The following is a 20566-nucleotide window of genomic DNA, read 5'->3' as shown; positions in this document are numbered from 1 at the left end:
GTTTATTTTCTTGTGCTATTGAAAGCGTTGCTGGATAGCTTGTGTGAAGTGTATTTAAAGCCAATTGATGGCATAGGTAGATTCTGACTGTATGTTGTACTTTAATGTAATATAGTTTGTTGTATTTTTACTTTTACAAGTATTTATGATGTAAATGTGATGCCAAGAAAGAAACAAATACTGTATATATTTTGTATTGTTTTTATCAACAGTTTTCACCATACGTTAATGTGGAAGAGTGAACAATAAATGGTTAATCTCACTGTGATCCTGCTTCATTGACTAGGGTTTACCTCAGTGTTTAGTTCAGAATTCCTACACCTGCACGAGAACACTACAGGTATTATTATATCTTTCTTTTGTTTTATAATATGTATTTTCTTGAACTCTGTATTCTTCTGTGTAGAAATTAATAAAAATATTGAAAGGAATCATTTTCGTGAATCTTCTCTGAAACCTCTCCAATGTCAGTATATTCTTTCTAAAATAAAGAGCCCAAAACTGTACACAATACTCCAAGTGTGGTCTCACAAGTGCCTTATAGAGCCTCAACATTACATCCCTGCTCTTATATTTTATACCTCTAGAAATGAATGCCAACATTGCATTCGCCTTCTTCAGCACCGACTCAACCTGGAAGTTAACCTTTATGGTATCCTGCACAAGGACTCCCAGGACCCTTTGCATCTCTGCATTTTGAATTCTCTCCCCATCTAGATAATAGTCTGCCTGTTTATTTCTTTCACCAAAGTGCATGACTATACACTTTCCAACATTGTATCTCATTTGCCACTTCTTTGCCCATTCCCCTAAACTATCTAAGTCTCTCTGCAGGATCTCTGTTTCAACACTACCTACTCCCTCACCTATCTTTGTATCATTGGCAAATTTAGCCACAAACTCATTAATCCCATTGTCCAAATCATTGACATACATCATAAAAAGCAGTGGTCCCCAACATGACCCCTGTGGAACTCCACTGGTAACTGGCAGCCAGCCAGAGTAGGATCCCTTTATTCCCACTCTCTGTTTTCTTGACACTGTATGTAGATAGTTCAACCTGGGAAGCAGCTGCACTAGACCTTGCATTGGGAAATGAATGTGACCAGGTGATCAGAGATTCAGTAGTAAAACTTTCAGTGAATAGTGAACATAACTTCCTAGTTTTTCAGGTAGACATGGATAAGGATAAACCTGGACTTGACGCAGAGTGACAAACATCTGGTTAATAACAAAGCAATTGGCAGAAGCTGGGGAGAGTACATTGGCAGCAGCCATTACTGGCTAATGCACATCTAACATGTAGGAGTAATTTAAAACCCAGCTGTTCAAAGTTCAGGAATGATGTGTTCCCATGGGAAGAAAGACAAGGATGGCCTGGCTTTGGAACTCTGAATGACAAGAGATGGTGAAAGTGTAGTCAAAAAGGAAAATGAAATGTGTAAGCATCAGGAAGATGAAATCAAAGAGGGCAATAATATTTATGTGAGAGCATTGAACAGAATTTTTAATTGGGAGTATTGCAGATTGATTAAAGGTAGATATTTCGAAATTGCCAGAAATCTGCCTGCAATGATGTAAGGCATTCACATATGTTAAAGCACCTAAGGAAACTAATCAGTCAAAAACACCATCTACTGTTGGAGTATAAACTAAGTAGGAAAGGATTTAAAAAGGGAATCAAAAGGGCTAAAAGGGCCATTAAATGTCCTTGGTGGGTGGGATTAAGGAAAATCCCAAGAAACTTTATACATAACATTAAAAATGAAAAGGTAATAAAGGCTTGGAGAAAGGTACATGAATATTCAGTGAAGAAAGGGATAAGGACCATATGCAGACAGAAGGGATTAAGGTGTCATTTAGCACAACTGAATGGGCCAAAGGGCTGTTCCTGTGCTGTACTATTTTTAATGTTGTATGTAATTAAGAAGAAGGAAGTACAAAAGAGAATTTATGCCTGGCACCAGAGGAAATGGGCGAGGTACTAAACGAGTACTTCAAAATCAGTATTCACCAAGGAGAATATGGAAGATAATCAGATTAGGTAGGGAAATGCTGATATTTTAGGGCATGTTGATATGAAAAGGAGTAGGTCTTGGGTCTCTAGAAGGACCTTAAGATAGATATCCACAGGCCTGATGGGATTTACCTTAGATTATTGAGGGAGGCAAGAGAGTCTCTGACAATGCTTGGCCTCTGACAGTGCTTGGGCTTTCAGCATTTTGAAGAGATTGTCCCCTTCTTGACTCTTTAGTGCACAGTTCCATCCCCACCTTCTATTCCCTATTGTATGCCACTTTCTCATACAAACGCAGGAGATTCATTACTTGTCCTTTCACTTTTCCATTCCACCTAGTGAGGAACCCAAACAGACAATAGACAATAGACAATAGGTGCAGAAGTAGACCATTCGGCCCTTCGAGCCTGCACCACCATTTTGAGATCATGGCTGATCATCTACTATCCATACCCAGTTCCTGCCTTGTCCCCATATCCCTTGATTCCCCTATCCATAAGATACCTATCTAGCTCCTTCTTGAAAGCATCCAGAGAATTGGCCTCCACTACCTTCCGAGGCAGTGCATTCCAGACCCCCACAACTCTCTGGGAGAAGAAGTTTTTCCTTAACTCTGTCCTAAATGACCTACCCCTTATTCTCAAACCATGCCCTCTGGTACTGGACTCTCCCAGCATCTGGAACATATTTCCTGCCTCTATCTTGTCCAATCCCTTAATGATCTTATATGTTTCAATCAGATCCCCTCTCAATCTCCTTAATTCCAGCGTGTACAAGCCCAGTCTCTCTAACCTCTCTGCGTAAGACAGTCCAGACATCCCAGGAATTAACCTCGTGAATCCACGCTGCACTTCCTCTACAGCCAGGATGTCCTTCCTTAACCCTGGAGACCAAAACTGTACACAATACTCCAGGTGTGGTCTCACCAGGGCTCTGTACAAATGCAAGAGGATTTTCTTGCTCTTGTACTCAATTCCCTTTGTAATAAAGGCCAACATTCCATTAGCCTTCTTCACTGCCTGCTGCACTTGCTCATTCACCTTCAGTGACTGATGAACAAGGACTCCTAGATCTCTTTGTATTTCTCCCTTACCTAACTCTACACCGTTCAGATAATAATCTCCCTTCCTGTTCTTACTCCCAAAGTGGATAACCTCACACCTATTCACATTAAACGTCATCTGCCAAGTATCTGCCCACTCACCCAGCCTATCCAAGTCACCCTGAATTCTCCTAACATCCTCATCACATGTCACACTGCCACCCAGCTTAGTATCATCAGCAAATTTGCTGATGTTATTTTCTATTCCTTCATCCAAATCGTTAACGTAAATGGTAAACAGCTGTGGTCCCAATACCGAGCCCTGTGGCACCCCACTAGTCACCACCTGCCATTCCGAGAAACACCCATTCACCACTACTTTCCGGGTAAGGCAGCAATTCGCTTCCACTTCTTCCTCTACTTTGTGCTCTAAATATAGATTTGGTAATTCACTTTGAAGAGCACATGAGACTTTAATTCACCATCCCATTACTACTTGCACTGCTGTCTCTGGCTTCCTGCACTGCGACCACAAGGCCCAATGTAAGCTCAAAGAACAACACCTGAGCTTTTGTCTGGGAACATTGCTGCTGACATCAACATCGAATTCTTCAACTTTAGAAAACTGTCTCTTTCAGTCTGCTTGTATTGGGACCAGCCATTTGTGTTCACTTTCTTTTTATTTTGGTTGTGCATTCTGCCCTGCTCACTATATTCCTGTAGACCAGGATATGCAACATTATCCAGACTTTTCGACTATTGTCTCCACAGATGCTGCTTGAGCCACTGAGTTCTTCCAGAGCCTGTGTTTTTTTAAATGCAGATTTCAGCATCTGTGGGATTTTTTTGGTTTGCTTATTTCTAAACTCCAGTCCCTTTGCAATAAAGCCCAATATGCCACCTGTCCCCCTAACTTCTCACTTTATTTGTCCGCTAATTTTGTGGGATTAATGTTTTACTTTTCATAGAAAATGACTCATGTAGGTTAAAAGGGGCACGACCGCGCAAACACGTGAAGGTCTGCCTCTGAGATCAGCGGGGGAATTTAAAAAGCGAGCAGAGGCTGAGTACGAGCTTCACTCCAGGTGAGGTAAGACCGGGTAAGCTCCTTTAATTAATCTAATTAGCTTAGGAGTAGGTAATGGAGGCAGCAGTTAGGGCAGTTGAGTGCTCCATTTGCAGTATGTGGGAAGTCAGGGCGAGCACAGCTGTCCCTGATGATTACACCTGCAAAAGGTGCATCCAGCTGCAGCTCCTGACAAACCGTGTTAGGGAGCTGGAGCTGGAGCTGGATGAACTTTGGATCATTCCAGAGGCAGAGGCAGAAATAGACAGGAGTTTCAGGGAGATAGTCACCCCTAGGAGTCAGGAGACAGGTAGTTGGGTGATTGTCAGGAGAGGGAAGGGGAATAGACAGGAAGAGCAGAGCACCCCTGTGGCCATTCCCATCAACAATAAGTATACCGTTTTGGATACTGTTGGTGGGGACATCCGACCAGGGACAAGTTGCAGTGGTTGCATCTCTGGAACCGAGATTGGACCCTCAGCTCAGAAGGGAAGGAGGGAAAAGAGGAGAGCAGTAGTGATAGGGGATTTGATAGTTAGGGACCGATAGGAGGTTCTGTGGAAGAGATCGAGAATACTGGATGGTCTGTTGCCTCCCTGGTGCCTGGGTCCGCGATATCTCTGATTGAGTTCTCAGTATTCTCAAGAGGGAGGGTGAGCAGCCAGATATCATGGTCCATGTAGGGACCAATGACGTGGGTAGGAAGAGTGAGGAGGTCCTGAAAGGTGAGTTTAGGGAGCTAGGTGCCAAGTTAAAGGACAGGACCTCCAGGATAGCAATCTCAGGATTGATACCAGTGCCCCGTGCAGGTGGGTTTAGAAATAGTAAGATAGTGCAGATCAACACGTGGCTGAAGACATGGTGCAGGAGGGAGGGTTTCAGATTTATAAATAATTGGGCAGTTTTCCAGGGAAGGTGGGACCTGTTCTGGGGGGATGGTTTACATCTGAACTGGAGGGGGACAAATATTCTTGCAGGCAGGTTTGCTAGAGAGGCTCCAGTGGATTTAAACTAGATACGAGGGGAGAGGGGAACCAGAGTGTAGAAACAGATGTATGGGAGAAGGAAGAAAAAGAAGACAGTAAAGTTCTTTGTACTGTTAGAGATAAACAGAGGATGAGGTGGAGAATTTCTTAAATGCATTTATTTTAATGCTAGGAGCATTGTAAGAAAGGTGGATGAGCTTAGAGCATGGATTGATACCTGGAAATATGATGTTGTAGCTATTAGTGAAACATGGTTGCAGGAGGGGTGTGATTGGCAACTAAATATTCCTGGATTTCGTTGCTTCAGGTGTGATAGAATCGGAGGGACAAGAGGGGGAGGTGTTGCGTTGCTTGTCTGAGAAAATATTACAGCGGTGCTCTGGCAGGATAGATCAGAGGGCTCGTCTAGGGAGACTATTTGGGTGGAATTGAGGAATGGGAAAGGTGTAGTAACACTTATAGAGGTGTATTATAGACCACCTAATGGGGAGCGAAAATTGGAGGAGCAAATTTGCAAGGAGATAGCAGATATTTGTAGTAAGCACAGGGTTGTGATTGTGGGAGATTTTGATTTTCCACACATAGACTGGGAAGCCCATTCTGTATAAGGGATGGATGGTTTGGAGTTTGTAAAATGTGTGCAGGGTAGTTTTTTGCAGCAATACATAGAGGTACTAACTAGAGAAGGGACAGTGTTGGATCTTCTGTTAGGGAATGAAATAGGTCAGGTGACAGAGGTATGTGTTGGGGGAGCACTTCACAATACCATTAGTTTCAATATAATTACAGAGAAGGATAGGTCAGGACCCAGGGTTGAGATTTTTGATTGGAGAAAGGCTAACTTTGAGGAGATGCGAAAGGATTTAGAAGGAGTGGATTGGGACAATTTGTTTTATGGGAAGGATGTAATAGAGAAATGGAGGTCATTTAAAGGTGAAATTTTGAGGGTACAGAATCTTTATGTTCCTGTTAGGTTGAAAGGAAAGGTTAAAAGTTTGAGAGAGCCATGGTTTTCAAGGGATATTTGAAACTTGGTTAGGAAAAAGAGAGATATCTACAATAAATATAGGCAGCATGGAGTAAATGAGGTGCTCGAGGAATATAAAGAATGTAAAAAGAATCTTAAGAAAGAAATTAGAAAAGCTAAAAGAAGATACGAGGTTGCTTTGGCAAGTAAGGTGAAAATAAATCAAAAGGATTTCTACAGTTATATTAATAGCAAAAGGATAGTGAGGGATAAAATTGAGAATCAAAGTGGACAGCTATGTGTGGAGCCAAAAGAGATGGGGGAGATTTTGAACAATTTCTTTTCTTTGGTGTTCACTAAGGAGAAGGATATTGAATTGTGTAAGGTAAGGGAAACAAGTAGGGAAGTTATGGAAACTATGATGATTAAAGAGGCGGAAGTACTGGCGCTTTTAAGGAATATAAAAGTGGATAAATCTCCGGGTCCTGACAGGATATTCCCTAGGACCTTGAGGGAAGTTAGCATAGAGATAGCAGGGGCTCTGAAAGAAATATTTCAAATGACATTAGTAACAGGGATGGTGCCAGAGGATTGGCGTATTGCTCATGTGGTTCCATTGTTTAAAAAGGGTTCTAAGAGTAAACCTAGCAATTATAGGCCTGTCAGTTTGACGTCAGTGGTGGGTAAATTAATGGAAAGTATTCTTAGAGATGGTATATATAATTATCTGGATAGACAGGGTCTGATTAGGAACAGTCAGCATGGATTTGTGCGTGAAAGGTCATGTTTGACAAATCATATTGAATTTTTTGAAGAGATTACGAGGAAAGTTGACGAGCGTAAAGCACTGGATGTTGCCTATATGGACTTCAGTAAGGCCTTTGACAAGGTTCCGCATGGAAGGTTAGTTAGGAAGGTTCAATCATTAGGTATTAATATTGAAGTAGTAAAATGGATTCAACAGTGGCTGGATGGGAGATGCCAGAGAGTAGTGGTGGATAACTGTTTGTCAGGTTGGAGGCCGGTGACTAGTGATGTGCCTCAGGGATCTGTACTGGGTCCAATGTTGTTTGTCATTTACATTAATGATCTGAATGATGGGGTGGTAAATTGGATTAGTAAGTATGCAGATGATACTAAGATAGGTGGCGTTGTGGATAATGAAGTAGGTTTTCAAAGCTTGCAGAGAGATTTAGGCCAGTTAGAAGAGTGGGCTGAATGATGGCAGATGGAGTTTAATGCTGATAAGTGTGAGGTGCTACATTTTGGTAGGAATAATCCAAATAGGACATATATGGTAAATGGTAGGGCATTGAAGAATGCAGTAGAACAGAGTGATCTAGGAATAATGGGGCATAGTTCCTTAAAGGTGGAATATCATGTGGATAGGGTGGTGAAGAAAGCTTTTGGTATGTTGCCTTTATAAATCAGAGCATTAAGTATAGGAGTTGGGATATAATGTTAAAATTGTGCAAGTCATTGGTAAGGCTGAATTTGGAGTATTGTGTACAGTTCTGGTCACTGATTTATAGGAAAGATATCAACAAAATAGAGAGAGTACAAAGAAGATTTACTAGAATGTTACCTGGGTTTCAGCACCTAAATTACAGGTAAAGGTTGAACAAGTTAGGTCTTTATTCTTTGGAGCATAGGTAGTTGAGGGGGGACTTGATAGAGGTATTTAAAATTATGAGTGGGATAGATAGAGTTGACGTGGATAGGCTTTTTCCATTGAGAGTAGGGGAGATTCAAACAAGAGGACATGAGTTGAGAGTTAGGGGGTAGAAGTTTAAGGGTAACATGAGGGGGAATTTCTTTACTCAGAGAGTGGTAGCTGTGTGGAACAAGCTTCCAGTAGAAGTGGTAGAGGCAGGTTCGGTATTGTCATTTAAAGTAAAATTGGATAGATATATGGACAGGAAAGGAATGGAGGGTTATGGGCTGAGTGCGGGCCAGTGGGACTAGGTGAGAGTAAGCGTTCGGCACAGACTAGAAGGGCCGAAATGGCCTGTTTCCGTGCTGTAATTGTTATATGGTTATATATGGTTACATAGTGAACAAACACACCATGCAACATTATCCAGTTTCTAGGCACTGTTATCAAACAGGAACCTTGCCGCTGAAGTTTCTGAGAAATTATCACTTTCTAATTTTATCTTGCTGGATATTCAATTCCCTGAGAGCTTTTCCTTCCAATAGTAGATGATGTTTTCCATTGATTAGTTTCCTTAGGTATTGTAACATATCTGAATGCCTTACATCATTGCAATCAGATTACTGGCAATTCCAAATTTCTACTTTTAATCAATCTGCAATGCTCCCAAGCAAAACTATGTTTAACATTCTCACATAAATATTATTGCCTACTGAACAGATTTTTTCAGCATTTTGCTGGTGGTGTTACCTGGTAATGTGACAGGAAGACCCTGAGGGATTTGATGACAATTTTGGACTTAAATTTATTCAGGAAGATAGTGTAGATAGATAGATAGATAGATAGATACTTTATTCATCCCCATGGGGAAATTCAACTTTTTTCCAATGTCCCATACACTTGTTGTAGCAAAACTAATTACATACAATACTTAACTCAGTAAAAAATATGATATGCATCTAAATCACTATCTCAAAAAGCATTAATAATAGCTTTTAAAAAGTTCTTAAGTCCTGGCGGTTGAATTGTAAAGCCTAATGGCATTGGGGAGTATTGACCTCTTCATCCTGTCTGAGGAGCATTGCATCGATAGTAATCTGTCACTGAAACTGCTTCTCTGTCTCTGGATGGTGCTATGTAGAGGATGTTCAGAGTTATCCATAATTGACCGTAGCCTACTCAGCGCCCTTCGCTCAGCTACCGATGTTAAACTCTCCAGTACTTTGCCCACGACAGAGCCCGCCTTCCTTACCAGCTTATTAAGACGTGAGGCGTCCCTCTTCTTAATGCTTCCTCCCCAACACGCCACCACAAAGAAGAGGGCGCTCTCCACAACTGACCTATAGAACATCTTCAGCATCTCACTACAGACATTGAATGACGCCAACCTTCTAAGGAAGTACAGTCGACTCTGTGCCTTCCTGCACAAGGCATCTGTGTTGGCAGTCCAGTCTAGCTTCTCGTCTACCTGTACTCCCAGATACTTGTAGGTCTTAACCTGCTCCACACATTCTCCATTAATGATCACTGGCTCCATATGAGGCCTAGATCTCCTAAAGTCCACCACCATCTCCTTGGTCTTGGTGATATTGAGACGCAGGTAGTTTGAGTTGCACCATATCACAAAGTCCTGTATCAGTTTCCTATACTCCTCCTCCTGTCCATTCCTGACACACCCCACTATGGCCGTGTCATCAGCGAACTTCTGCACATGGCAGGACTCCGAGTTATATTGGAAGTCTGATGTGTACAGGGTGAACAGGACCGGAGAGAGTACGGTTCCCTGCGGCGCTCCTGTGCTGCTGACCACCGTGTCAGACCTACAGTCTCCCAACCGCACATACTGAGGGCTATCTGTCAAGTAGTCCACTATCCAATCCACCATGTGAGAGTCTACTCCCATCTAGAAAAGGCATACCAGAGCCAGTGAGAAGCTTGCAGTGGCAGGAAAGTTGGAGCATAATTTAGTTAGGACGACAGGAATCATGTGGCATCAATTTAGAAAGAAAGATTATTAGCTTTATTTGTACATCAGGTTAAACACGTCGTTTGTGTCAATAACCAGTACAGTCCGAGGGTATGCTGGGAGCAGTCCACAAGTGTTGCCATGCTTCTGGCACCAATATAGCATGCCCACAACATACTAACCCTCATGTCTTTCAAATGTGGGAGGAAATCAGAGCACCTGGAGGAAACCCAGGTAGTCACAAAGACAGCGTACAAGCTCCTTACAGACAGTGGCAGGAACTAAACCCCAATCACTGGATCTGTAAAGCATTTTGCTAGCCACCCTATTTTGAGTCACCCATAAATATACAGTGGATTCCAATTAACTGGGCCATTAGTTAATCGGGGCAGCCGCTAATTGGGGATAACTCTTAAAGAACAAAAACAAAATTGAGAAAATTGCTAGGATTCCCTTCCTTTACTTGGGACATTATGCTTCTTAATTGGGACAGGAGACTGTTGCTGAACAGTTTCTAGCCAGTGTCAGTTTTGTGCACTATTGCAGCTGTTAGATACTACAACGTGCTTAGAGTGAATAGTTTTTAAATGGCGTCAGTTGTGCATGTTTGCGTTTAAAAAAAGCAGCAAATTTTGGCACTGATAGTTGGTGAGAAATAAGCAGCAAGACAATTCAAAGCTTTTTCGCTATTGCCGTTTCAAGCATTCAGGCCTGAAGATGCAAGGAACAGCCAGGAGTGAAAATGAAATAATTTCACTATTTGAACAAGTTATGAACTGAGGAATTTGAAGGTATTGACAATCATCTTGAATGTTACAATGAAAATGAAGATTTGGAGGATGCAACTGTTGAAAGTATTGTATGAAGGCAGGCCATAATCTGCACTGGATGGCCTTTGCTGATTTTGTTCATTTACAGTAAACCAACAGAACATGGCAGCATACATTGGATGAATTCCTCCCATCGATAACTATTAGGAGTTAATAACCAGTTGTATATTTAAGGTACAGGTTGATAGATTCATGATCAGTCAGGGCATGAAGGGATATGGGAGAAGGCAGGCGACTGGGGCTGAGAGAAAAATTGGATCAACCATGATGAAATGATGGAACAGACCCAATGAGCTAAATTGCCTAATTCTGCTCCTATATCTTATGGTCTTATAGTACTGTAGTAGTATTGGTAGTACTCTAATTTGTTCTGTATTTTACTTAAACACATAATTTGTTACAGTTAAACTGTAGTTTGTTTTATTATACTTTTTTTAACTGTTTCCATTGTTATGTACCCCCAGGGGTTCATTTTATCTGTGGACTGTCACTTTAAAAGGCTGAAAGAATGACTGACTTTGGAGACTGTTTGAGGGGAGAGAGTGGGAGAGAGGGGGGGGAGAGGGGGAGAGAGAGAGAGATGGAGTTATTAGATGGACAATCAATGTTATGGTTTCTCTGCAGCTTGTTTTGAATATACAAGGACACACAGACACACACAGCTCAGAGCCAAGATGGATTCGGTCAATGGAAGACACCAGTGAGTCGGTCGCTGGTTTAAACTTTCAGTAGCCCAAAAGGGGTGAGTTGAGATCGATCCAGAGTATTGATAAATGACTCTCACAAGTTTCTGCAACTAGAAGAAGTTTGCAGAGAAGAGAGGAGAGGAAGGTTTGAAACAGAAGAAACCTAATGACAAAGAGATCACTGTTTGAACTCTCTCTCCAAGTAGCCCATGAGGTTGAGTTTGTTTCCATTCGAGTACAAAAGTGTGATTGTCACATAGTTAATCCGCAGGAGTGGGTTCTCTGGTGAGGGGAAACTTTTGTGAATACCACGTGTTTGTTTACCCTTTGTCAGGGTGTGGTAATTCACTGAAGAAAGGCACCCCTGTGGCAAATCACTATTGGAGTTATTTCGTATGTCGTGGAACTGGATAAGAGGCTATTACATTGTATGTGATTGGGGTAACCTTGTGGTATCTACCGGTGTGTCGACCCTTGCCTGGGTGGTGCTTCCCTCTTACCCCTTTGTGATAAGCTACTGTTGGTGAGAATCCATGCGTGGATTTTGTGTGAGTATCCTGTGGCCACCACTTTGGGATGTCCCGTAGCTGAATTCAGGTGTGGTACCACTTGTGTTGAAAGGATATTCGTTGAAGATCACTGTCGGTGATATTTCGTGTGTGGAGTGGAACAACTTTGGGGATAAAACCTACTGTTATTATTATTCTGTATTATTGTCATGGAATCTGTAGAATATTGATGTAATAAAACTAATCTGGCAGGGGGATGGGAACCAGAATGATAGAGCAGAGGAGGGGGAAAACAGAAATAAATCTAAGATAGTGAGCAGTAAAGATGTCAGGAAGGACAGGCAGGTGATGGGGCAAATTTGCAGCCACTGGGATGAGTTGCAGTGCAATAAAGTTGCAGTGCAATTAAAGCAAAAAGTACCAAATACTGGACTTAAGGTGTTATACTTAAGTGCACGCAGCATAAGGAATATGGTGGATGATCTTGTCGTACAGCTACAGATTGGCAGGTATGATATTGTGGCCATCATTGAGATGTGGCTAAAGGATGCATGTCTCTGGGAGCTGAACGTCCAAGGATACACTGTGTATCAGAAGGATAGGCAGGTAGGCAGAGGAGGTGGCATGGCTTTAATGGTAAGAAATGATATTAAATCATTAGAAAGACGTGACATAGGATCGGAAGGTGCAGAATCTTTATGGGTTGAGTTAAGAAATCGCAGGGGTAAAAGGACCCTGATGGCAGTTATATACAGGCCTCCAAACAGCTGCAGTGATGTGGACTACAAATTACAACAGGAAATAGAAAAGGATTGCCAGGTCAGTGTTTATGATAATTGTGGTGGATTTTAACATGCGAGTGGATTGGGAAAATCAGGTTGGCACTGGATCTCAAGAGAGAGAATTTATAGACTGTCTACGAGATGGATTTTTAGAACAGCTTGTTGCTGAGCCCACTAGGGGATCGGCTGTACTGGATTGGGTATTGTGTAATGAACCAGAGGTGATCAGCGAGATTGAGGTTAAGGAACCCTTAGCAGGCAGTGATCATAACATGATTTGAGTTCACTGTGAAACTTGAGAAAGAGAAGCTGAAATCCGATGTGTCAGTATTTCAGTGGAGTAAAGGAAATTACAGTGGCATGAGAGAGGAACTGGCCAAAGTTGACTGGAAAGGGACACCAGCGAGAAGGACGGCAGAGCAGCAGTGGCTGGAGTTTATGCGAGAAGTGAGGAAGGTGCAAGACAAATATATTCCAAAAAAGAAGAAATTTTCGAATGGAAAAAGGATGCAACTGTGGCTGACAAGAGAAGTCAAAGCCAAAGTAAAAGCAAAGCAGAGGGCATACAAGGAAGCAAAAATTAGTGGGAAGACAGAGGATTGGAAAGTTTTTAAAAGCTTACAAAAGGAAACCAAGAAGGTCATTAAGAGGGAAAAGATGAACTATGAAAGGAAGCTAGCAAATAATATCAAAGAGGATACTAAAAGCTTTTTCAAGTATATATAAAGAGTAAAAGACAGGTGAGAGTAGATATAGGACCATTAGAAAATGATGATGGAGAAATTGTAATGGGAGATAAGGAGATGGCGGAGGAACTGAGCGAGTATTTTGCATCAGTCTTCACTGAGGAAGACATCAGCAGTATATTGGACACTCAAGGGTATCAGGGAAGAGAAGAGTGCGCAGTCACAATTGCGACTGAGAAAGTACTCAGGAAGCTGAATAGTCTAAGGGTAGATAAATCTCCCAGACCAGATGGAATGCATCCACGTGTTCTGAAGGAAGTAGCTGTGGAGATTGTGGAGGCATTAGCAATGATCTTTCAAAAGTCAATAAATCCTGGCATGGTTCCAGAGGACTGGAAGATTGCAAATGTCACTCCGCTATTTAAGAAGGGGGCAAGGAAGCAAAAAGGAAATTATAGACCTGTTAGCTTGACATCGGTGGTTGGGAAGTTGTTGGAGTCGATTGTCAAAGATGAGGTTACGGAGTACTTAGAGGCATATGACAAGATAGGCAGAACTCAGCATGGTTTCCTTAAAGGAAAATACTGCCTGACAAACCTAGTGCAATTTTTTGAGGAAATTACAAGTAGGCTAGACGAGGAAGATGCAGTGGATGTTGTGCATTTAGATTTTCAGAAGGCCTTTGACAAGGTGCCGCACATGAGACTGCTAAACAAGATAAGAGCCCATGGTATTACGGGAAAGTTACATACGTGGATAGAGCATTGGCTAATTGGCAGGAAACAGAGTGGGAATAAAGGGATCCCATTCTGGTTGGCTGCCAGTTACCAGTGGTGTTCCACAGGGGTCCGTGTTGGGGCTGCTTCATTGTATATCAACGATTTGGATTATGGAATAGATGGCTTTGTGGCTAAGTTTGCTGATGATACAAAGATAGGTGGAGGAGCCAGTAGTGCTGAGGAAACAGAGAGTCTGCAGAGAGACTTGGATAGATTGGGAGAATGGGCAAAGAAGTGGCAAATGAAATGCAATGTTGGAAAGTGTATGGTCATGCACTTTGGTAGAAGAAATAAGCAGGCAGACTATTATTTAAATGGGGAGCAAATTCAAAGTTCTGAAATGCAACGGGACTTGGAAGTCCTCGTGCAGGATACCCTTAAGGTTAACCTCCAGGTTGAGTCAGCGGTGAAGAAGGCGAATGCAATGTTGGCATTCATTTCTAGAGGAATAGAGTATAGGTGCAGGGATGTGATGTTGAGGCTCTATAAGGCACTGGTAAGACCTCACTTGGAGTACTGTGTGCATTTTTGGGCTCCTTATTTAAGAATGGATGTGCTGACGTTGGAGAGGGTTCAGAGAAAATTCACTAGAATGATTCCGGGAATGAGAGGGTTAATATATGAGGAATGTTTGACCGCTCTTGGACTGTACTCCTTGGAGTTTAGAAGAATGAGGGGGGACCTCATAGAAATATTTCGAATGTTGAAAAGTGTGGACAGAGTGGATTTGGCAAAGTTGTTTCCCATGGTGGGGGAGTCTAGTACGGGAGGGCATTACTTAAGGATTAAAGGGCACCCATTCACAACAGAGATGCAAAGAAATTTTTTTAGCCAGAGGGTGGTGAATCTGTGGAATTTGTTGGCACGGGTGGCAGTGGAGGTCAAGTCACTGGGTGTATTTAAGGCAGAGATTGATAGGTATCTGAGTAGCCAGGGCATCAAAGGTTATGGTGAGAAGGCAGGTGAGTGGGACTAAATGAGAGAATGGATCAGCTCATGATAAAATGGTGGAGCAGACTCGATGGGCCAAATGGCCGACTTCTGCTCCTTTGTCTTATGGTTTTATGTACCAAGGTACAGTGAAAAACTTCTCTTGCATATCATCCATATAAATCAATTAATTTCAATGGGCATTAAGATAAATGGTACAGAATAAAGTGTTGCTGTTCAGAGAAATAAGTTTCAAGGTCACAGTGAGGTAGATTGTGAGGTCAAGAATCCATCTTATCATACAAGGGAAACATTCAGTAGTCTTATAACAGCAGGATAGAAGCTGGAGCGTGGCAGTACAATCTCAGGATTTTGTGTTTTCTTCCCGATTGGAAGGGAAAAGAGAGAATGTCCAGGGTGTGTATGTCTTTGATTACGCTGGCTGAATTACTGAGGTACTAGTACCAGTCATCCATTTTAAGATGAGTGGAGGAAAGTTTAGGAGAGATGTCAGAGGTAGATTTTATTTTTTTACGCAGATCAGTGGACTCCTTGAACACACTGCCAGGCACGATGCAGAGGGTGATAACAATCCAATGCATTTCACTGTACGTTTTGATGTAATTGTGATACATAAATCTGAATCTGATACAATAGCGACCTTTAAAAGACTGTAAGAAAGGCTGAGATTAGAAAATGGGCCTAAAGATTAAAGTCCAACAGACAGGGAGAAAAACAAATAAGTGGTTAGAACAGGGAACAGTACAACACGTGAAAAGACCCTTCAGCACATTATGTTCGTGCCAAATATAGTGGTAATTTAAACAAATCCCATCGGCTTGCACATGGTCCATATCCCCCCATTCACTACTTGTTCATGTATGTGTTTAAATGGCTCTTAAATATTGCTATCACATCTGCCTCTACTACTGCCCCTGGCAGCACATCTCAGGCACCTGCTACTCTGTGTGTTAAACAAAAAGCTTGCCTTATAGATCTTCTTTCAACTTAGCCCTTCTGTCCATAGAAAACAATGCCCTCTAGTTTTTGATATATCCAGTTAGGGAAGAAGACTATCTATCATAATTCTATGAACTCCTATTAGGAGTTCAGCCTCTGATGCTCCAGAGATAATGAAGTTAGTCAATCTTCTTATAGCCAATATACTTCAATCCAGGCAACATGCTGGTGAGCCTCTGCACTTTAATTCAGGCTATAGTTGGGGGAAAAAAGTTATGAGAGAAAGTAGAATCCAACTGCATTGTACTCATAATTGATTTAATACTGACCTTTTAGGGAAGTAATCTTTCCATCCCTGGCTTCACTGGAACTAGATGCTCTAGTCCCATACAGAGATGAATTCATATCTACATACTGCGTAACAAGCAGTTTTATGATAGATGTGCAAGTTTTCCAGAAATGATGAACATATTGCTGGATATGCTATCAGTGCCCACTTCTAGAATGAATGTATTTTTTATTAAATAGTAATAGTATTATTCAGGTGGTTCACAGAAAGATATGCTGGAAAGCCATTTGGCTCATTGTCACAGTTTGAAAGAGTCATTCCAATTAGCCTTGTTTTGCTTTTTCCATTTAGCTCTATAACTTCCTTTTAAAATTTACAATCACAGTTGCAAGAAAAAAGTTTGTGAACTGTTTGAAATTATCTGTTTTTCTGCATTAGTTACTCATAAAATGTGGTTTTATCTTCAACTAAGTCACAATAGACAGACACAATCTGTCTAAACTAATAACACGCAAACAATTGTACTTCTTTACACTACTGAGTATGTGTGTAGGCCTCCGTTAGTCTCGACAGACCATGGATTTGCACCTTGGAAAGTTTCCAGTGTGCAAGCCTGGGCAAGGATTTTTTTTTATGGAAGACCGGCAGTTGCCCAAGCTGCAAGTCTCCCCTCTCCGCGTCACCAATGTTGTCCAAGGAAAGGGCATTAGGACCCATACAGCTTGGCACCGGTGTCGTCACAAAGCAATGTGTGGTTAAGTGCCTTGCTCAAAGACACACACGCAGCCTCAGCTAAGGCTCAAACTAGCAATAACCTTCACTAGCTTGAACTTTCAGATAACTAGACGAACGCCTTAACCACTTGGCCACACACCGACACAATACTGAGTATACCATTTAATGTGAATGTGAACCTCTGGGGTAATGTCTTCTACAAAAGCTGTTTGGAATCAGGTGTTCCGATCAATGAGATGAGATTTGAGGAAACACGAGGAAACCTGCAGATGCTGGGAATTCAAACAACACACACAAGATGCTGGTGGAACACAGCAGGCCAGGCAGCATCTATAAGGAGAAGCACTGTCGATGTTCCTGACGAAGGGTCTCGGCCCGAAACATCGACAGTGCTTCTCCTTATAGATGCTGCCTGGCCTGCTGTGTTCCACCAGCATTTTGTGTGTGTTGAGATGAGATTGGAATTCTCATTGGACCTTAGTTGACCTCTCCCATACCTGGCAAGTTAGTAACCAATAACTTAAAGAAGTGAAGTGTTGAATTAGTGGATGAATATAAAATATAAAAATATTGTGGCATTTTCTTCTTTGCTACTTTTATAGAGCATTTAGTTTCATCAACAGTGGTTCATAGTCTTTAATATATTAGCAACAAAAATGCATTCAGTTCTCTTGCATTCAACCTACCTATGCAAACAAGGTCCATAAAGCCATACATCCCATAGCAGATTTGGAATAAGACATCTTTTCTCTGCCAGACTGCAGAAGGACTGAAGGCTGACCATAAAAGCCAGGTCACACTTGCAATCAGGAAAAGGCAGCCAAGGATCACTGCTATTATTTGAACCTTCTCAACCAATGTCACTGTGATAGGTTCCCACTACAAGAAGAAAAGAAAGCATATTAAATTAAAACTCATAATATCAAATAAAAATCATTCTTTTTATAAAGCAGTATATGCACTAATGCTCAATTGGGAGTTTTTTTCACAGTAAAAGGAAAGGTAACACCTCATCACTCTGTATGGAAATATGTGATTTTTAGAATACACTGATCACATCGCAACAATCCCAGGAGTAGTTACAAAATCATTGAAATTCATCCCTCAAAGTGGAGATAATCCTGCAAAAAAGAGAAGTGTTTACCACAATCAGTCAAGTTAGAAGATAAAGATTAGCTTCATTTATCAAATGTCCACTGAGACATCAAAACATATCGTGAAATGCACTGCTTGCGTCAACGAGGACTGTGTTCAGGGCAGCCCACAATTGTCATCAACATTTCTAATGCCCACAACTCACTAACCCTATCCTGTGCATCTTTGGAATCCGAGAGGAAACTGCAGCACCCAGTGGAAGACTGCAAATTCAGCATTTTGTTGAAAGAGAAAGAAATTTTTACTTAAAAGCTGTAGTCAGACAGAAAGGTGACAATTCTTCAAGAAAATACTTGCAAATCAAAAACTGCAATTATAACAATGGTACATGTTAACGGGTTATATCTGATGGCTAATAACTGGCTAGTAACTTGAACAAAGTTTGCTATACCATCAATAATATCAAGATCCTGTAAAATACTTAGAGTGCTCCAAGAGCCTGTATTTCAGAAAATGTTAGGTTTTGACTATGCCCATCAGTTTCAACATAGTGGGGAACTCACAGCTCTTTGAAGCTCAGATCCCACTTGAAACACTATTAGCATCTTAATGACATCAGAAGTTAAAACGTCTGTCCCGAGCCTTACAGGCTCATCAGGCTGGTTTCCGTGGAGTGAAGCGACTGAGAGTACGAGACACCACCCGCCCCCCTACCCGATGGGATGCCAGTCTATCACCAGGTTAACCCCCAGCATTTTGCTGGTACCCATTTTCAGCTGGGTGGACAGGAGCAGTATGTGGTTAAGTCCCTTGCTCAAGGACACAACAGGCAGCCTCAGCTGGGACTCGAACTCGAACACCTTAACCACTTGGCCACGCACCACAATGACACCAGAGGGTACTGATGATTATTATAGAGATGTGTTTGCAAAGTAATGTAGATTGAAAACTAAATATTCCCAATACTTAGTTTCCAAAACAGACAAGGAAAGTGTAAAAAAAAGGAGAGGTAGCCTCTGATCATAAAGACATTAGAGGTAAAGAATCTTAGCAAACAAACAGAAGTTGTATTAGGATGGGCTGAACTAAGATGTAGCAAGCAGCAGCAAATAATATTGGGAATTATCGATAGGCTTCCAAACAAAAGTGGAAATGTGATTCATTTTATAAATAAGGAAATTTACAGGAGCATGACAGCAGCAGAAGACAATTTCGTGAATGTGCATGCCCAAGGTAACCTTTAAGATCAGTATGTTGTGGAGCAATCTATGGAACAGACTAATTTAGAATAGCATTGTGCGATGAAGATTGATTAATTGTGTAGCTGGGACCTGTTAGAAAAAGATAACTGTATTATGATAAATATTTAGATATGATTTGGACCTATCTGAGATCAAGTGGTGCAGCAGGTAATGCTGTTATTTCTTTATCCCAGCAAACCCTGAGTTCAATCAGGGATTTGTACATCTCTATGACTGCATGCATTTTCCTCCTCATGCTCCTGTTTCCTTCCCCAGCACAAAGATGTGCAGGCTGATATGTTATTTTGCCTGGTATAGGTGGGTAGTAGGAGAATCAAGGTGGAGTTGCTGGATGTGGAAGAGAGAAGTGGATACAGGGAATTAGGTGGGATAATAGTCTTTGTCCCACAGCTGGTATAGACCTGATGGGCCAAAAGGCCTCTTACGTTGAAAATAAATTTGAAATAATTGTTTTCCAAATAAGTATATTACTTATTTATACAGCACAGTAGCACAACGCTTTACAGTGCAGGTGACCAGGGTTCAATTCCCCCCCGACCACGCGGGATTCCTCTGGCTGCTCTGGTTTCCTCCCACAGTCCAAAGACATACTGGTTGGTAGGCTAATTGGTCACTGTAAATTGCCCAATGATTAGGCTAGGATTACATTAGGGATTGCTGGGTGATGTGACTGGAAGGACTGGAAGGGCCTATTCGGTGCTGTATCTCAAAATTTTATAAAATCTCAACAAAATGAACTATGAAGACTTAAGGCATAACATGACAACAGAAGCTTGAGAAATTATGCTAAACCTCTGACATTAAACAAGCAAATGGTTAGTATTTAAAGAATGAATACATAGAACCAAGAACATTACAGCATAGAAACAGGCCTTTTGGCCCTTCTTGGCTGTGCCGAACCATTTTTCTGCCTAGTCCCACTGACCTGTACCTGGTCCATATCCCTCCATACACCTCTCATCCAAGTTTTTCTTAAATATTAAAAGTGAGCCTGCATTTACCACTTCATCTGGCAGCTCATTCTACACTCCCACCACTCTCTGTGTGAAAAAGCCCCCCCAATGTTCACTTTAAGCTTTTCCCCCTTCACCCTTAACCCATGTCCTCTGGTTTTTTTCTCCTCTAGCCTCAGTGGAAAAAGCCTGCTTGCATTCACTCTGTCTATACCCATCATAATTTTATATACCTCTATCAAATCTCTCCTCATTCTTCTATGCTCCAGGGAATAAATTCAACCTTTCTCTGTAACTCAGTTTCTCAAGTCCCAGCAACATCCTTATAAACCTGCTCTGCATTCTTTCAAGCTTATTAATATCCTTCCTGTA

At 41.6% G+C, this 20566-nt stretch overlaps 1 protein-coding gene across 1 annotated transcript in view; it reads right to left on the bottom strand.

Moving 5' to 3' along the window:
• LOC140713588 (E3 ubiquitin-protein ligase MARCHF11-like) overlaps positions 1 to 20566 on the bottom strand; it is a 59012-nt gene that overhangs the window by 12195 nt on the left and 26251 nt on the right. Inside the window, exon 3 of the mRNA XM_073023873.1 lies at positions 17571 to 17763. Within this exon, the coding sequence (XP_072879974.1) occupies positions 17571 to 17763 (193 nt within the window). The remainder of the gene's footprint in view (positions 1 to 17570; positions 17764 to 20566) is intronic.

The sequence above is a fragment of the Hemitrygon akajei genome, chromosome 20, assembly GCF_048418815.1.
Source record: "Hemitrygon akajei chromosome 20, sHemAka1.3, whole genome shotgun sequence".
NCBI lineage: Eukaryota > Metazoa > Chordata > Chondrichthyes > Myliobatiformes > Dasyatidae > Hemitrygon > Hemitrygon akajei.
The sequence above is the reverse complement of the archived record's forward strand: the minus strand, read 5'-3'. Positions and strand labels throughout refer to the sequence as shown.